The 19662-nt window shown below is 48.9% G+C and overlaps 1 protein-coding gene across 1 annotated transcript; it reads left to right on the top strand.

Annotated features, from left to right (window-relative positions):
* Positions 1-9231: 9231 nt before the first annotated feature.
* Positions 9232-18686, top strand: LOC128565177 (pregnancy-associated glycoprotein-like). The gene is made up of 9 exons (XM_053561514.1): positions 9232-9298; positions 10418-10574; positions 11477-11594; positions 11687-11814; positions 12938-13137; positions 15412-15528; positions 17004-17148; positions 17234-17332; positions 18424-18686. Exons 1-9 carry the CDS (start codon positions 9246-9248, stop codon positions 18574-18576), a joined length of 1170 nt encoding a protein of 389 aa, XP_053417489.1. The 5' UTR covers positions 9232-9245; the 3' UTR covers positions 18577-18686.
* Positions 18687-19662: the final 976 nt, after the last annotated feature.

The following is a 19662-nucleotide window of genomic DNA, read 5'->3' as shown; positions in this document are numbered from 1 at the left end:
ATGTACCAATGAATATTTTCATTCCTAGGTTGGTGGGCATTTAGGCTGTTTCCACATTTTGGCAATTGTAAATTGAGCTGCAATAAACAGTCTAGTTCAAGGGTCCTTATACTAAAAGGAATTTTTTCCTTCTGGGTAGATGCCCAGTAATGGGATTGCAGGATCAAATGGGAGGTCTAGCTAGAGTTCTTTGAGGGTTCTTCATACTTCCTTCCAAAAAGGTTGTACTAGTTTGCAGTCCCACCAGCAGTGTAAATGTTCCCTTCTCTCCACATCCATGCCAGCATCTGCAGCTTTGAGATTTTGTGATGCGGGCCATTCTCGCTGGGGTTAGATGGTATCTCAGGGTGGTTTTGATTTGCATTTCTCTAATAATTAGAGATAATGAGCATTTTTTCATATGTTTGTTAGCCATTTGCCTGTCTGTAGAGAAGGTTCTATTCATGTCTCTTGCCCACTGATATATGGGATTGTTGGCTTTTTTCATGTGGATTAATTTGAGTTCACTATAGATCTTAGTTATCGAGCTATTGTCTGATTGAAAATATGCAAATATCCTTTCCCATTGTGTAGGTTGTCGATTTGCTTTAGTTGTTGTCTCCTTAGCTGTACAGAAGCTTTTCAGTTTAATTAAGTCCCATTTATTTATTTTTGTTGTTGTTGCAATTGCCATGGCAGTCTTCTTCATGAAGTCTTTCCCCAGGCCAATATCTTCCAGTGTTTTTCCTATGCTTTCTTGGAGGATTTTTATTGTTTCATGCCTTAAATTTAAGTCCTTTATCCATCTTGAATCAATTTTTGTGAGTGGAGAAAGGTGTGGGTCCAGTTTCAGTCTTGTACATGTGGATATCCAGTTCTCCCAGCACCATTTATTGAATAGGGAGTCTTTCCCCCAAGGTATGTTCTTGTTTGGTTTATTGAAGATTAGATGGTTGTAAGATGTTAGTTTCATTTCCTTGTTTTCTATTCAATTCAAATATCTCTATTTTTGTGCCAGTACCATGCTGTCTTGACCACTATGGCTTTGTAGAACAGCCTAAAATCTGGTATGCTGATGCCCTTAGCTTTATTTTCATTATGAAGAACTGCCTTAGCTATACAGGGTCTTTTCTGGTTCCATACAAAATGCAGAATCATTTTTTCCAAGTCTTGAAAGTACGACGTTGGTATTTTAACAGGGATGGCATTGAATCGGTAGATTGCTTTGGGAAGTATAGACATTTTAAAAATGTTGATTCTTCCCATCCATGAGCATGGTATGTTCTTCCATTGTTAATATCCTCTGCTATTTCCTTTCTTGGGGTTTCATAATTTTCTCTATAGAGGTCCTTCACCTCTTTTGTTAGGTATATTCCTAGGTATTTCATTTTCTTTGAAGCTATGGTGAAGGGAGTTTTGTCCTTAATTAGCCTCTCATCTTGACTATTATTGGCATATACAAAGGCTACTGACTTGTGGACATTGATTTTATATCCTGAGACATTACTGTATTTTTTGATGACTTCCAGGAGTCTTGTGGTTGAGTCTTTGGGGTTCTCTAAGTACAAGATCATATCATCAGCAAAGAGGGAGAGTTTGACCTCCTCTGTTCCCATTTGGATGCCCTTTATTTCCTTGTCTTGCTAGAACTTCCAGGACTATGTTGAATAGTAAAGGTGACAGAGGACAACCTTGTGTGTTTCCAGTTGTAAGAGGAAAAGCTTTCAGTTTTACTCCATTCAGTAAAATATTAGCTGTGGGTTTGTCATAGATAGCTTTGATCAGTTTAAGAAATGTGCCACCTATGCCTATACTCTTTAGTGTTCTAATTAGAAAAGGATGCTGGATTTTATCGAATTGCTTTTTCTGCATCTATTGAGAGAATCATATGGTCTTTGTTTTTGCTTCTGTTAATACAGTGTATAATGTTTATGGACTTGTGTATGTTAAACCAGCCTTGCATCCCTGGAATGAAACCTACTTGATCATGATGTATGACTTTTTTGAAGATAAGCTGCCTACTAGGCTTTATGGACTTGGCTTAGAGCACCCACAAGAAGTGTTCACAAAAGGAATGAATATTTTCTTTTCTTTTCTTTCTTTCTTTCTTTCTTTTTTTTTTTTTTTTGAGAGAGAGCCTCAAACTGTTGCCCTGGGTAGAGTGCTATGGTATCACAGCTCACAGCAACCTCCATCTCCTGTGCTCAAGCAATTCTCCTGCCTCCACCTCCCAAGTAGCTGGGACTACAGACGCCTGCCACAATGCCTGGCTATTTTTTGGTTGCAGCCGTCATTGTTGTTTGGCGGGCCCAGGCTGGATTCGAACCCGCCAGCTCAGGTGTATGTGACTGGCACCTTAGCCGCTTGAGCCACAGGCGCCAAGCCCAGGATGAATATTTTCTAAAGCCTTCCACTCCTCTTTTTCCTCTGCCTTGTTTCCTGATCTCCCAAGGCCAGAACTGAGGAGCAGAAAAGTTGTCAAGAGCATGGAATTTGCAGTCAGACAGACCTGGATTCAAATTTGGACTCTACCATTTACTTGCCGTAAATCTTTGAGGAAGTTAATTAGTTCCCCGAGCTTCAGTTTCTTCACCTGTAAATTAGGCTCACTGTCAATCTCACAGAGTACCCATGAAATGCGAGTGGGGAAATGCACTCAACAGGTGTCTATAGAACCCTGCCAATGAGTAAGGTTCTGTGGCTGGGAGACCAGAGTGGTCAGGGAAGGCTCCACCGAGGAGGCGACATTGAGGTGGCTGAGTATTGGGGAGAAGCTGGCCATGCAAAGAAGAGCTGGAAGAAGAACATTCCAGGTAGGGGAATAGCAACTTCAAAGGCTCCAGGTAACCAAGTTCAAGAAGTGGCTGCTTTTCCATCTCCAGTTGTTGTGCCCAGGAGTCCCCCAGAGACCACACAACTAGATAAGCCGAATTTGCAAGGGAGTCTTTTTATTCAGCAGCCGGCTGGGGACTACATCAGTGTCCCAACTTGGGGTTTCTGAGAGCAGCCCCGAATGCTTAAGGGGTCAGGTTTTTAAGGCCTGGTCTGCATCCTGGTTGGCACCCAGGCTGTTCAGGTGCATCTGGGTAGGGTAACAAGCAAGCATTGTACCGAAGCAGAATTTTGAGGTTAGTCATATGTCATACATCTTTGTTTTAATATTTTCTCCCCATACATCTTAGGTTCAGTACTTTCCCCATCTCAAATTGTTTAAAGGTCAGTCCAGGGACAGTTGGTGCCCCCCAGTTCATTTCCCAGGGAGTTAGCCAAGCAAGAGACTGGGAGTGAACTAGAAGCGAGAAATCAATTGGTGCTTTTTCATTTATCTTGGAGGTGAATTAGACTTCTTTCATTTTTTTGAAAGCTTGCAGTCTGGAAATTTGCCAGGAGTTAACTGGTATCTTTCCATTATAGCCTAGGCCTGACACCTTTCTGCCATAGCCTAGGCCCACTAGGCCTAACACAGTCTTCCTTCCACACTTGGATGCACCATCATCAACCAGGGGACATCTAGGCCACAAGCTACCCCACCATGACCTTATCTCACACTTGATTCATTGACTCAGAACAAGTTATCAGCCAAAAACAACCCCCAGAATGGTGAGCGTGGGGCTGTGTACAGTCTGAGGCAGGAAACCAGGGAAGTCAACAGAGCCAAGTTTGCTCCTGGGCACAGGGCCATGTGGATAAGCCAGTTATCGCCAGCAGCAGTGGCTCCTGGGGGCACAGTGGACATCACTGCCACCACCACTGACTCTGGCCCTTTTATTTTGCTTGTCCTCTGGGGTAGATTCCCCAGCACACCCATGGGGCCAGGAGGAAGGTCAATGCTCTTGCCTCATCTGCCCCAGTGGGATCACGAGGCCCCTGGAGGTGGCCTCTCCCTTTCCAGTGTCTGGTTCCTCCATCTCTTCTTGGAAGTGACCATGAGCACCAGCACCTGCACCTGCCCATGAGGTCTGGTGGCTGGAACTCAGGGCCCAATCAGGTGGAATCATATCGTGCCCAGCCTTTCCCAGGGGGTCTGCCTTGGTCTGCTCTTTCTCTCTGTCCAGATCCATACAGCAAAGTCCCCACAAAGCAGGAGTGGTTCATCCCCATCAAGGTCTTCAAAACTCCAAAGTCTTTTTGGGGTGTTGAATCCAACCCTTTCTGAGCCTCCCAATTCAGCCAAGTATCCCCTGAAGAAGAAATAAGATAATGGTTTCAACTGTCAAAGTCTGACCAGAAAATGCTCACTACTCTAAGTATGGGCCAGTGCCACGCCAGCTTACGAGGGTCAGTGTTGTATGAACACGGAGGAAAGGCTGTAGGGCTGCCAAGCTGGGCACAAGTCTGGGACCAACTGGTACCACTGCCTCCTGCTTCCTGGGGCCCCTCAAGCTGGGACTGCCCCCTCTGTGCCTGGCACCTGGCAGGGCTAGCTTCCAATGTGGCCTTCCTGCTGCCATGAGTTGGCAAGTCTGGTGACAGCAGTGGAGCTGGGCTTGCGGAGGAAAGGGAAAAATCTTCAGGCCTCTGGGAGTTACCCTTGGAAGCCGGCGGCAGTGCAGGCAATGATGCATTCTCTGACTTGCCCTTCTCAGAGCTCCCCGAGCCTGTGCCAGATGGGGAGAGGATTGCCTGAGAACCAGAAGCCCTAGGCCCAGCCCTTCACTAACTTACCTGCCAACCTTTTGGTAAGTTGTTTACCTGAGCTTTCAGCTTCCCCATTTCCAGGAGTTTGGACTTGTCCAACAAGAGCAGTAATGCAGACTGAATGCCATCGTGGCTGTGGGACAGGGAGGGGGCCACATCTAGTGGTCAGCAATGTTGTGATTCACTGGTGATGTCTGTCTTGGACTTGAATGGACAGTGAAGAGGCCGTGTCACTGCCATCCCAGCACCAGAGGACCTCAGTGCTCCTGCCCAGTGGAATATTCCACCACTCAGATTCAATGGGATGAGATTCCACAGCTTCAACTGGTGGCAACTTCCCATATGCTACCAACTGGGAAGCTCTGAATTCTCCAACAGAAAGTTGATTATGTTGATGAACTTTAATGCCTTTCCTCAAGGAATGAATAACAATAAAAGGATTCTAAGACATGCTGAGAAGGGTTAGATAAATTCGACAATATTTTTATGTTAGAGATGTTTTGGATGGTCTGCTCTTTTGCTGTCCAGCTTGAGATGATGCCAGCAGCCAGAGAGCAATCAGTCAAAGTGCCACTGGATGTGGCTGTCCCTCTTTCCCATGGCTCACAAGCAGTGAGGGCAGCAGGCTGGGGAGCACTCTCTGCACTGTAGCTTATGCAAAAGTCATATTGGCAGACATCTCTGATATTTTTCTAATCTTTTGCCACTACTAAATAATGGTACAATGAATTGTTTGTGCATACAACATACAACTTTTTGGTGTGAGATAAATTCCTAGAAGTAGAATTCCTAAGCTAAAGTGCAAGTATGTGTATATAATTTGCTAAATGTTTCCAATCCCCTCCACAGTGGTAAAACTGAGTTATGAATGTGCAAAAATGAGGAGTAAGACATTACCACCCCACCTACCACCCAAGCCTGGGAATCAGGTCATCCTCCACATGGTTCTACCCAAGATGGGCCTGAACTGAATCCAGATCTCACATGAGAACACTGGGGCCCTGTGAGTCCTGGAAGGAGCCATAAAAATGCCATTTACTTTACTTCGGCTGGAATAATGCCAGTTTTAGGAGCTTGTCCTGCTCATCTCAGGCTGAGCAAAAGCTCTGGATGGTCCTTTTCTGTCATCTTTGATTGAGAAGACACTTAAAGGGCAGCGCCTGTGGCTCAGTGGTGAGGGCGCTGGCCCCATATGCCGAGGGTGGCGGGTTCAAACCCAGCCCCGTCCAAACTGCAACCAAAAAATAGCCGGGCGTTGTGGCGGGCGCCTATAGTCCCAGCTGCTCGGGAGGCTGAGGCAAGAGAATCGCCTAAGCCCAAGAGTTAGAGGTTGCTGTGAGCCGCGTGACACCACAGCACTCTACCCGAGGGCGGTACAGTGAGACTCTGTCTCTACAAAAAAAAAAAAAGAGAAGACACTTAAAAAAGAATTATATACCCTTTATATGTTTAGTTTGCCAGGAAAAAAAAAAAAAAAAAACAATGTTTTCTTAGGGCTGGAAATTAGGGGAATTACTTAACAGGTTCTCATCAAGTGAAGTTCTCATTGAGTTCTTCAGTTTATCTGACCCTAGTGGTCTTTCTTTACAAATGGAAAGAAAACTGATGTGGTTAGGGTGCACTCAGTCTCTTATTTATGTAGCCAACCGTGACCTAACACCTTCCCAGCCCGGTGCTACTCCCACCTCTAGGCCAGCTGAATCCAGCTGGCAGTTATTTAAGGTGTGGCCCATCCTGTGTTTCTCAGAAAAACAAACTAATTCGCTGCCAACTTTTAAAGATCAGAGATTTCACATAAATAACAGACTTCTGATTTCCTATGATATTTAGATAGGTACATAGATTGACTGATTAATATAAATTGTAACTCCCACAGCCCTGGTTAGTCTTTTTGCTAGGCCTAGTGGGCCTAGGCTAAATCAGAAAAGTGTCAGGCCTAGGCTATAAAGGAAAAATATCAGTTAACTCCTGGCACATTTCTGGACTGCAGGTTTTCTAAAAGAAATAAGTCTAGTTCACCCCCAAGATAAATGAAAAAGTACTAATTGATTTCTTGCTTCCAGTTCACTCCCAGTTTCTTGCTTGGCTAACTCCCTGGGAAACGAACCGACTATCCCTGGACTGACCTTTAGACAATACCAGGCAGAGAAAATAGTGAGACAAAGATGTATGGAAACTGAGATGTCGGGGGAACATATTAAAACAAAGATGTATGAGGTATAGCTAACAACTGCAAAATTCTTCTTCTGTACAAGGCTTGCTTGCTATCCTACCAGATGCACCCGGACAGCCTGGGTGCCAACCAGGATGCAGACCAGGCCTTAAAAACAACACCCCGTAAGCACTCGGAGCTGCTCTCAGAAACCCCATGTTGAGACACTGAGGCAGTGACCGGCTGGCTCTTCAATGAAAGGACTCTGCTCTAAACTCAGCTTGTTTGGCAGTGTGGTCTTTGTAAAACTCCTGGGCACATTTTGTTATGATGTTGGGGTGCTGTAGGCCTCAGGAGCAGCCTCAGAAAACAGAATTCTCTCCCTCTGACCACCTTTTCCTGCCCTCCTTTCACCTGCTCTTTCTTTCCCCCAAGGCAGGCCTTGGAAACTAGAAACATACTCAGGTCATCCCAGCAGGAAGAAATTGTCTGATCTCTACCTTATCTGATTGGCAGTCACAAAACTCCCATTTCAAAAGAGGTCCTGTCCCACAACTCAGAGAAAGGAATGCACAGAGAGGCCAGGAATCTGCACAGGCAGGCCGCTGGGATTCCCCTCTCAGTCTATCAGCTCAGAGTCTTCTTGTCCGGGCACATGTCTCTGCATAGTGGCCAGTGCCTCGGTCACGTCTATCCAGTCAAGTTTCTATAAAAGGTCTAAGAGGATGGGGAGCAGGAGCTTCCCTAGTGCAGAACATGTGGCGGTCCCCCGAGGAAGGCTGCTCTGGCAGGGCCTGGAAGCTCCACACCCCTTCCCCATACCTGCACTTTTCTTCACCTCTATCCTTTGTAATACCTTACAGGGTAGACAGGTAAACAAAAGTGTTTCCATTGGTCAAATGAGCCACTCTAGCGAATCAATTGAATCCAAAGGTAGAGTCGTGGGATCTGTAATTCATAGTCAGAAGCATAGGTAAAGCAACCTGGGACTGGGGATTGGCGTGGGAAGTGGGGGCCGGTCTTACACGAATAAGCCTTCAACCTGTGAGATCTGAGGCTATATCCAAGAAGGCAGTGTCAGAACTGAACGGGAGGCTGCCGGACAAGTGGCTCACACCTGTAATCCCAGCGGCTCACACCTGTAATCCCAGCACTCGGGGAGGCTGAGGTGGGTGGATTGCCTGAGCTCTCGGATTAGAGACCAGCCTGAGCCAGAGTGAGACTCTGTCTCTAAAAACAGCCGGGTGTTGGGGTGGGCGTCTGTAGTCCCAGTTACTTGGAAAGCTGAGGCAAGAGAATCACTTGAGCCCAAGAGCTTGAGGTTGCTGTGAGCTATGATGCCATATCACTCTACCCAGGGTGATGTGTCAGAGTCTGTCTCAAAAAAAAAAAAAAAAGAATTGAACCGGAGGACCCCACCTGGTGTGCCTGCTACTGAACTGATTGCCAGCTTGCTGGTGGGGAGAAAACGCCCACTCATCTGGTGTCAGAAGCTTGTTCTGAGGGTAAAGTAGGAGAAACACGTTTGAGTTTTCTCCCCTTCTCTTGAGAACTGGGTCGCCTACCATCACATCACAGCTTGCCTTCCAGCACGCCAGCCACTGGTGAAGCAGAGAAGAGACTACTCCCTTGTGGGGGCCGGGGGAGATGGTACTGCCCATGCCCACGAGGCCCACAAGCACTTCCTCTCATTCCTTCTGCCTCCGGGTCCTTGAGTTTGTGACCCCGGCCCCAGACTGCAAGCTCCCTGAAAGCAAGGTCTGCCGTGTCTTCCTTGACCTTGATTTCACATTATACTAGCCCAGTCTCTAGAGCACAGTGGGTCCTCAATAAATGCTTATTGGATGAAAATAGTATCTTTGGGATGCATATATCACATTTCTTCCAATATTAAAATTGTACAATTGTCATACTGCTGAGCCTAGGTTGGCATCAGATGCCCCCACCCTATGCCATCCCCCCACCTAAAGCCACTTATATGTCAGTGGGGTGCTCCCAACATTTCTCTCTGAAATTTGACTTCTCTTCCTCCTAACAATCTCCTCTCAAATAAGGACAGGGATGCATAACTCCTGGGCTTGCTGAAAAGACTGCATAAGATCATGACTGTCAAACCAGGCACTTGCTTTGACCACACTATTCCCAGTGCCTTTATCTCCAAGATAGCAAGAGTCTCCCTTCTAGGGCTTCCTGGAAAAAGTCTTGTCAGTGACTTGGTTTTGTTTTTTCATCCAAGCCTCAAGGAAGACATTGCAATGGAAATCTCTGTTTTCTGAGACTTTTTTAGGTCCCTACTCACAAACACTGATGGGGGTAAAGATCTTATCAGGAAACTTGTATTTCTTAGCAAGCAGAGTGGCCCTCAAGGGGGTAATTAGGGCAGGTCTGAGCATATTTAAAATGAGCAACTCTTGATATAGCCACTGTATACTTGGAACTTGCTCTTTCTTGAGTGCTTTAAACCCAGGAAGGGAGCATGAAGTGGCTTGTGGTCCTCGGGCTGGTGGCCCTCTCAGAATGCTTGGTCAGGTAAGTTATGGGATGAGAGACATCAGCTCTCTTTCTTGCCCTCTTATTCTCCTTCTAATGCACGAATTAAAAAGGAAACCAAATCATTCTCTGGCTCTCATGAAGTTCAAGTCTGCATTTATTGATGAGCAGTTTGCCAAGTGCATGTGGGACCCAGAGGTCTGGGGGAAAGTCTGAGGGGTTACACTCCTCCAGGGCCACCAGTCACATCATAAGCTATGTGAATGGCACTTCCCAGAATTGTTCAGTGCACAACCTGTGCAACTGTAGATGTGGTCCCATCTAGAAACAGTGTTTCTTCTGAGTAATTTTCTAGGTCTTCTCTCTGTTCCCTCTGTTTCCTTGGGTATGTGTCTCTGATTCCGTCTCTATCTCCACATCTCTCTCCTTTATTTCTTCACTTCTTTGGGTGTCTCTGTGTAGGCAGAACTCTGTTTTTTCTTGTTTCAATTCATTCTTCTTTCTCTACCCTCTTCATTGCCCTAATTTATTGCCCACCTCAGCATCTTTGAGTTTTCCCACATCCTGGCTTCCTCTCTCAGCCCTCTCTTCTGATTGAACCCTGGAGAGATCAGGAGAGCTACATTTAGACCCAGGATTTCCACTAACAAGCAGTGTGACCCCAACCAAGTCACAAGCTACTGCACTTCAAATTCCTCCCCTGTAATGAAAGGATAATGATCCCCACTCTATCTCCCTTCTAGGGCTGTCTGGAGAAAGAAACATTGAGATGATAATAGCAATGGGAATGGCCATCACCATCAAGACCTGCTATTAATATATGGCAGGTGCATCGCCTCCGCCACCTCACTTAGAATCCCCAAACATTCTATCTCAGGGGAGCATTATCATTCCACCATTTTTACACATAGGGAAAGCGAGGCTCAGAAACATCATATGACTTGCCTGAGATTTTAAACGAGAACCTGGATTCAAACCTAGATTTCCTGCCATGGTTTTCATTGTGTTGGATGGCCTGTCCTAATAATATGACAGCACTCATTAAAATGTTTGGAAAATGCACAGCACACTTATAAAGCAGGGGGTGACAGTCACCTTGTAGCAAGGGGCAGCCCACTGCTGTCTCTTATTTGCTTCTCTTCCCATGCTCTGTTAAAGAGTCCCTCTGATGAAGGTCAAAACTATGCGAGAAAACCTCCAGGAAAAAGGCATGCTGAAAGAATACCTTGAAAAGTACCCTTACAGCCCAGCCAAGTTTCTTAGTAAATATCAGTACACAAAAGTGACTTCTGAACCCCTGAGGAACTACTTGGATGTGAGTACGCTGGGAGGATGGAGCTCTGGAGTACGCTCCTGGGCCTCCTGCCAAGCACTGGAGCTCAGCTTGGGGCATGAGCCAGGGGGATGGGTAGGGCTGGGCTCCTGCAAGCAGAAACAGTGGAGACAGGGACCCATCCCCAGAGAAGAAGTCTCTCCTACACTTGGTTGTTGGTCTGCAGTGATTGGGCCCAGCAATGACCAGATACCAGGTAAACATCAATTCCTGTGCCAATGATATGTCACTTGGCACCTGTGAACAATGACAGTGCTTGTTTTGGGGGACTTTACCCTTTCTGAACTAAGCAAATCACTGAACTAATGGAGCCACATTGAAGGGTGAGCCATGCCTGATCAAATGACAACAAAGCCAAGTGCAAATCAAGTTTGAGGCCCTAGTTAGAGAAGCCTCTTCAGCCCTAGAATCACACCAAGAAAAAGCTATCGAGCCCTGTGGTGTGGGACACCATGATGAACTAATAATATAGTCATTGTTACTGATTACCAGAGGCTCCATCTCATCTTCAAGAACCTGTAGCCCAGCCAGAGAAATAGGCAAAGAGTAAATAAATCTCAGATGAAAGTCCCAACTGTTTTGGTATTGACATTGTGTGATGTGAGTTTAGAGGAAAGAAGGCTCATAGTGACCTGTGGGTAATTTAGGAGGGCTGCCTGGAGGAAGAGGCACCCAGGCTGGGCCTTTGAGGATGGAAAGGATGTGGAGAGCTTCGGGGAAGGCTGGAGGGTTTCTCGAATGAAGGCATTAACTTGAGCAAGGGCTGCAAGGTAGAGCCATGGGTAAGACATTTGGGAAACCTGAGGACACCCAATGAAGGCCAGCACTCTGGGAATCAGGGCATGGCCAGGCCTGCTCTAACCACCCCTTCCTGGCTCTGGCAGCTGGCCTATGTTGGTCTCATCACCATTGGAACACCCCCTCAGACGTTCAAAGTCGTCTTTGACACAGGCTCTAGTGACTTGTGGGTGCCCTCTGTCTTTTGCGACACCTGGTCCTGCGGTGAGTGTCCCCCGCACCCTGTCTCATGTCCTCCCGCCACTGGCTTCTCAGTCCTCAGCAGGCCTGATGGATGCCCACCCCTGTGCCTGCAGAAAAACACAGACGCTTCAACCCTCGGAGGTCTTCCACGTACAAGGTGCACCCTGGCATGGTCCACACTGTTAGACTCAACTACGGCTCTGGGGCCATAATAGGAGTTGTTGGCTATGACACTGTTAAGGTAACTTGGAAACCAGAGGTGGAGGCAGGGCTGCTCACACCACTCACAAGACCAGATACTGGCTCAGCAGGGAATACCGTCCTGTGGGGCCGTGTCCCAGGGAGGTAGTGACCCTGCCGGCATGTAAACTCTTCGGGGGGGCAGCGAAGCCCGAGGGTGGGAGCAGCTGCTGGACGGGCTTGGCCAAAGTTAGCATGAGGCTGATTTTGCTGGGAGCAGGGACAGAGGTGGGTAAAAATCGCCCACTTTTATTCTCTCACTCTGTGCTGTGCTGGCCCTTTGGATGTGATAACTTGTTTAACTCCCACGACAAGGCGCTATTCATATCTCCATCTTACAGAGGAGGGAACAAAGATAGTAAGGGCCTTGATCAAGGCTGGATCACACAGCTGGCAAGCGGCAAAGCTAAGATGCGAATCAGGACCCTTGCAGGAGTGGGACGCTTGCAGGAGGGGGTGGAACCTGCCTGGGGCCTCTGGCCAGGCAGGGAAAGGAGGTGCCCATAGATTCAGGAGCATCCTGACAGATGAAAGGCTTGTTACCTTTGCAGGCCTTGGAGGACTTTGAGATCCAAGAGAAACTAGGGACTCCCTCCTGCAAAGTGCCTCAGTATACGTAGTGTGTATGCACACACACACACACACACACACACGCAGAGAAGACGGTTTTCCAGGCAGAATTTTCCTAAGAACCCTACTGGCTATGTGGTATGGGCAACTGTGTCCCCAAGGGGATGCAGAAAAGACCACTCTGTCATCAGATCATGGTGGTACCAAAAAAATGACCCTATTCTCTACCCATTTGTCTCAAATGGGTACCATTTGGTCACACTAGGAGCCTCAGTCTCCCCACCTGTGAAAAGGGTCAGAGCCTATCTGACGAATCTCGGGTGGCAGGAGGAAGGCACAGGCGCTGGTTAGATCCCACAGCACAACCCCCACAACCCACTCCTCGTTCTCACCTATCAATGACCATCTGAGCTGCGGCCCCAGCCCCACCTGCTTCAGTTCTCTCCGTGGTGTTGGTGAATTTTCCTCACCCACTTCCTGCCCTCAACTCCCCACAGCCTAGCCCTGGCCCTACTTCCCAAACCCTTACACAGGAAGATCCTTTTCTCCCACAGATCGGGGACCTTGAGGACATCAACCAGGCATTTGTCCTAAGCACCCAGGAGGACAGTTCGTACGGGTACTTTGTAGAATTTGATGGCATCCTGGGAATGGCCTACCCTGGCCTTGGCAAGAATGGACTCACCCCTGTCTTTGACAACCTTTGGAAAAAAGGCCTCATTTCTGAGAACCTCTTTGCCTTCTACTTGACCAGGTAAATGTGGGCTAGACAAGCCCTTTCTCTAACTCACTGTAAAACACTTTTGGTTGCATGAAAAATTATAGACTTTCTGATCCAGAAGTTTCCTTAGAGACAGTGTAGTCCAGGAGTCAGCAAACTATAGTCACAGGGGCCTAATCTGGTCCATCCTCTGTTTTTGTAAATGAAGTTTTATTGGACTATGACAATGTTCAGGTGTTGTCTGTGGCCACTTCTGCATGCTGTGGTAGTGTTGACCAGTGTGACAGACATTAGGCCCACAAATTCTAAAATAGTAACAACCTGCCCTTTACAGAAAAAGTTTGCTGACCCTCCAGTCTAGTCCCTTCATTCAATAGATGAGAAAACAGGCTCAGAGAGGGGCTGTGCACAAGGTTGCACAGTCAGGTCCTGGTAGTGGTAGGACTTGAACTCAGCCCTCAGGACTACCCTCATGGCCCATGTTAATCCATCAGCAAATTTCCTGTCCCTGAGCTCTATAAAAAAAGCTTCAGTCCCCTGACTGCCTTAGGGTCTGGTAGACAATCGGGGAGAATGGTGGAGCACAGACAAAAGGGGGACCCTGTTGACAGACCATATTTTCCCCCACAAAGTCCGTGGTTGACCCCACAGAGCCATGCAGGGGGCAAGAGAGTCTGGTGGTTGAGGCTGTAGCTCAGGGGACCTGGGTTCATACCCTGGCTCCGTCGCCTGAACCCAAGCAGGTTATTTGAACTCACTAAGCTTCAGGAACACTTGTATCCAATTGAGGGAGATAATTGGCACCTAGTATGTGCTGAGGACTTCTCTGTACACGTGAAGCAGACAGGAAGTAAGTAAATAAATAAAGGAAAAAGATAACTCCAGACAGTAACTGGTTCTGAGAAAGCAATAAATCGGGCTGATAGAATGGACAGGGATGAAGGTGCGTTCTGAGCTGGGAACGGCCACTCTGCACTGAGCTCTCTGCCATGGGAAAGAGTCAGGATTGAGATGCTGAGAGCCAGGCCCCAAGAAGTGTTGAGTGCCAAGGCCTAGAGGGGAAGTGAGCACACAGAGCCCAGGCATGGGGGACCTACAGGGGACCCGGCATGGCTGGAGTCCTGGGGGCAGGGGGAAGGATGAGGCTTCCCTAGGGCTTTGTCCTAAGTGGGAACAGAGGCCTGTGGCAGGGGACTAAGCAGGGAAGAGAACTCATCTGACTTCCATTTTGACAGCTCACTCTGGACACCCACTGGGAGGAGATGAGTGAACGGAGTGAACGGAGGGGCGGAAAAGAGGTGGCTGCCAGGCCCAGGGGAGAGCAGTAGGGAGTCAGCTACAGGCAGAGGGAACAGGATTTGCTGATGGACTAAACGTGGGAGGACAGGGGTCTTCAGGGATGTTCCTCCCTCACTAAGATTTTACTGTGAGCCCAGGAGTAGCCATATAATTTGTAGGGGCCAGTGCAAATGAAAATGTGGGGACCCTTGTTCAAAAAGTATTAAAAACCGCAAAACAGGCCAGGCCTGGTGGTTCACACCTGTAATTCTAGGATTCTGGGAGGCCAAGGTGGGTGGATCACTTGAACTCAGGAGTTTGAGACCAGCCTGAGCAAGAGCGAGACCCCCACTCTACTAAAAACAGAAAAACTAGCTGGGCATTGTGGCGGGCACCTGTAGTTCCAGCTACTCTGGAGGCTGAAATAGGAGTATCGCTTGAGCCCAGGAGTTTGAGGCCCAGGAGTTTTGAGACTCTGTCTCAGAAAAAAAAAAAATCTCTGCAAAACAGTGACAGCAGAGGCACAGGGCTCTTCTAAGCACAGGGCTCCGTGGGTGGCACAAGTACCAGGCCCATGAAGCCAGTCCTGTGTGAACCTGAACATGCAGCCCTTAGTCCCCATCAGGGCTTGGTTTTCCTGGAAAATGACAGACTGGAGAAGGTAGAGGTCAGCTGTTCCTGGCCATAGACCCTGTGGCTGCATCTCAGAGTCCACTCTGATTGCTGGAGGAGAACTGACCCTTTTTCGAAGAGTAGGGTGTTCAGAGCCCAGCTCAGAAGCCAGATTGTCCAGATTCAAAACTCAGCTTTGCTACTCCCTCACCATGTGACCAGCTGTGGACAGGTATTCAACTCCTCTTTGCCTCAACTTCCCCATCCATAAAATGCAGATTGCAGTAGTGCCTGCTTCCTAGGCTGCATGAGGGTGCAGATTGAGTGAGCAATGACAGCAAACCCTTAGACAGCGCCTGGTGAAGAACGCTGCCCAGCATTCATGGCAATAAGCCCTTTCCTCTTCCTCTCCTCCAGCGGGAGAAAGAGAGGCAGTGTGCTGCTGCTTGGTGGGGTGGACCACTCCTACTACTCCGGGGAACTTAGATGGGTGCCAGTGACCAAACAACAATTCTGGCAGGTAGCCCTGAACAGGTAAGTCCTCCCCTCTGATTCCTGCTCTGAACGATGCTGCACACACGTATGCATATGTATGCGTGCACAGACACACATGCACACAGACACACGTGCACACACTGTCACAGACACATACAAACTCATGAAGTCACAAGTCATGCAGACACAGCCACACCCACACAGAAACAGTCACACACACACACACACACACACACACACACACACACAGTGCCCCTGTGGTTCCTAATCCCTCCAGGCCTCCTCACCAGGGTCTTGGTGAGAGAAGCCAGAGCAGGCCTGAGTCTTGGGCACTGAGAGAAGGAGCAGGGAGAGCCACGGGGCAGGAAGCTGGGATCCCTGGGAAGAGGCAGCCCGGTGTGGGGGGGGGGGCCTGGCCATTCTGCAGGTGGGCAGGTAGCGTGGTCTGGGGACCCGCAAGTGTAGCACACGGTGGATCAGGGAGGAGCCCACCAGGCTGAACAGGGGCATGGTAAGTGACCAACTGTCCTGGTTTACCTCGGGCCAAGGGAGCTTTCAGGACACAGGACTTTAAGTCCCAGGCACACTCAGAAGTTGGTCACCCAGGGCGAAGATACCCAGCAGTGGAGAGAGATGTGTTTTGTTCTCGAGCTGAAAGAGAATTACACAAAGGGACAGTCCCCACCTGACCCCCATCCTGGGCACACCAGGGGGCCAGGGGCTCTGACAGAGATTCAGGAACCTGGAGTCCTGGAGTGCCTGGGAACACGGTGACAGTAGCCAGCTGGATTCTATGTGATGCCACTGGGGAGAAGCTAGAAGTGGGCTTTGGCAGCATCTACGGCCCCTCGGGCTGCCTTAGGCACCACCTGAGCCGGGGGCCTCAGCGTCTGAGCTGCAACTCTGAGAGGCGACTCCCTCTTCTACAGCAGCCACCGCCCCTGCCCACCACTCTCAGCATCTGCTGCCTGATAGGCTCTCCTGCTTCACTCAGTCACCAGAACAAGTCTCTGTTTCCCTGGTTAATTCACTCAACAAACTTACGTTGAGCAGCCACTGTGTACTGGGCACCTGAGGGAGGCGCTGAGGATGCAACTTGCTCTCACTGTCCGCACCATCCAGTAGGGCAGGCAGACATGGCCCAGTGAGCCCCAGAAATAGTGAATTCTCACTTCCATGGCTGCTAGAAACAAGCAAGAGAATGAGGAGGTCAGCCAAGAGAGGAGCCAGGTCTACGTCCCTGGAAAAGTGACAATTAATCTGGAACATGGAAGATGAGCAGAAATTAGACAGACAGAGGTCGTGGGGGCAGTTCTAGAAAGGGAGGCCAGCATGTGCAAAAGCCCTGAGGCAAGAAACAGGTTGGAACATTCAAGAACTGAAAGGAAGTCACAGAAGTTCAGTGTGCCCACTGCAAAGGGAAACAGAGAGGGGGATGGGAGACAGCAGGGAGGGGCAGAAAGGAGGGAGGCTGAAGAGTGATGGGAAATCTGCTTTGCCTGCCCTACCCCCAGCATCACCATGAAGGGGAAGGTTATTGCTTGTCATGATGGCTGCCAGGCCATTCTTGATACTGGGAGCTCGGTGGTGAATGGCCCAAATGAGGGTGTCCTGAACATCCACAACATCATCCATGCCCAGCGTTTCGTCAACGACGAGGTAAAGGGTTTTGCCAGAGGTCATCTGGGGCCTCCACGCACTGAAGGACCAGATGAGCCAACCTTCTCTCCCCTTTCTCCAACAGTATGTCGTCAACTGTAACACCACCACCCACCTGCCTGACGTTGTCTTTGTCATTGATGGTGTCAACTACCCGGTGCCAGCCAGAAGCTACATCCGGAAGGTGAGGAGCCCAGCTCCAGGGCTGGTCCTCACATCAGGGGTCTTGTGGGACAGTGTCCCCAGAGGCCAAGTTGTGCCATTGCAGCCACTGCAGAGCCCACCTGGTTGGCAGGCACCTCCCCCGAAACAAACACGTGCATAGCAGAGGCAGTCTGCACTAGAGGTTAAGCAATAACCACCCTGTGCTGGCATGGGGCCTGGAACAGGGAGGGAGGAACATCGTAGGGCCTCTGCCCCATGGAACTTCAGTTCAACCGGGCCACTGCAAAAGATGAACACAGAAATTTGCCTGCAGCATCCTTGAAATGGGCCAAAGGAATAGTGACAGGCAGGGTTGCTGGGGACAGTCCCAACATGTTGTCCCCCCATGATTACTAACGATACTTCTTTCCCTTCTCCAAACTGTGCTGGTTTGGATCATAAATGATCTCATCGCCCTACCCCAGGTTACCACTTCACCTTGCTAAGCCCTTCCCTCCTCTGCAAAGTGGAGTAGCAGCTTCTCCCTTTGTGGGGTGCTTGCGGTGTTGACATGAAGAAAGACATGCGGGACCCACACAGCGTCTGGCATGTATTGAGGCCCATAGGAGAGCAGGGGAGGCTGGGTGGGCTAGAAGAGGGGCATAAACAACCCTGAGCTGTAGCCCTGTAGAGGTAGGAGAGGCCTGCTTGGATTGGGGGCGGGTCTAGACCAAGCTCCTCTCAAACGGCACCCCAGGGAGCTGGGCAGACAAGTCGGCAGACCAGGTAATATGGTGAGAAAGGGGTTGTGGGGTGCCACTGGTACCAAGGAACCACCAAGGAAAGTCATCCACCCCAGCCTGGAGTGGCTAAGGAGTCCAAGCCTGGGTCCAGAAAAGCAGGGGTGGGGGTCCTGGAGCTCAGTCTCTAAGGACAAGGGAGGTAAAGAGGGAAAGGAAGGAGGAAACACAGGGTCAGAGGGAGAGACCACGGCAGACCTGGATCCTGGACACGCAGCTGCAGGGGACAGAGAGGAGAGACCAAGCTGAGACCCCATCAGGTCTGGGTATAGAAGGGGGTTGCAGGCAATGACTCAGGCTGACCACCATGTGTTTCTGTCATCTTCTCCAGAATGCATATGGCATCTGTGTCAGCACCTTCCAGAGTTTCCCAGACAACGCGTTCAACTCAAAGACCTGGATCTTGGGAGATGTTTTCCTTAGGCTATATTTCAGCGTTTATGATCGGGCCAACAACAGGGTTGGCCTAGCTCCCGCAAAATAAATGCTGGCCCTTCTCCAGAAAGCAGCCAAGCCCACCCCAAACACAAACTCAAACACTCCTCCAGGGAATTCTCACCCAGAGGAGCTGACTTGAGCTGTGTTTGCTGTTCTGCAAAGCCCTAATCTCTCAGTGGACAATAAAAAATTTTACTTTCAATGGTGCTAATACGAATGGTCGCTTCTCCTTGGGTCAGGGAGCTACATCAGAATGAAGCAGGGCTCTGAGATCTAGTCCTGGCCACAAGTGAGAGAAGCCCAGTCCAGCTGGCTGGAGTGAAAAGGGAGACTTGTTAGGGAAGGATTCCGAGAGAGTTGCAAGAACCAGAGCAGGTCCAAAGATCTTGGTGACTGGACCCAAGAAATCAAAAACCATCCACTCACTATTCACTTCCTTGCTTTCCTTCTTTCTTCTGATTCTCTTTGCTTAACAGCTTTCCTTTCGCAGGATTCTACCCAAAGTAGAAGACTTTGCCACTAACTGCTCCAGGGCTTTCCATCCTTAAGAAAGGAAAAAAGCTCAGAAAGCAGCTCAGATGATGAAGAAAGTGAATCAGAATTGGTGTTGTTGTTGTTGGTTTTGTTTTAGAAACAGAGTCTGTCACTCTGGGTAGGGCGCCATGGCATCATAGCTCACAGCAACCTCAAACTCCTGGGCTCAACAGATCCTCCTTTCTCAGCCTCCAGAGTAGCTGGGACCATAGGCACCCGCCACAATACCTGGCTAGTTTTTGTATTTTTTTTTTAAGTTTTTTTTTTGGCCGGGGCTGGGTTTTTTTTTTGAACCCACCACCTCCGGCATATGGGACCAGCGCCCTACTCCTTTGAGCCACAGGCGCCGCCCTAGTTTTTTTATTTTTAGTAGAGACAGGGTCTCACTCTTGTTCAGTCTGGTCTCAAAGTACTGAACTCAAGCAATCCACCCACCTCGGCCTCCCAGAGCGCTGAGATTACAGGTGAGAACCACTGCTCCCAGCTGGTTACAAATGGTAAATAGAAACAGAACTTAATGGAGACTCGAATTTGTAAAATTCACTTTTCAGCTATGTCTTCGTGGAACCATTAAGTGATATCTCTCTTTGTTAGAAAC

Source organism: Nycticebus coucang, chromosome 14 (assembly GCF_027406575.1).
Source record: "Nycticebus coucang isolate mNycCou1 chromosome 14, mNycCou1.pri, whole genome shotgun sequence".
Lineage (NCBI taxonomy): Eukaryota > Metazoa > Chordata > Mammalia > Primates > Lorisidae > Nycticebus > Nycticebus coucang.
The sequence above is the reverse complement of the archived record's forward strand: the minus strand, read 5'-3'. Positions and strand labels throughout refer to the sequence as shown.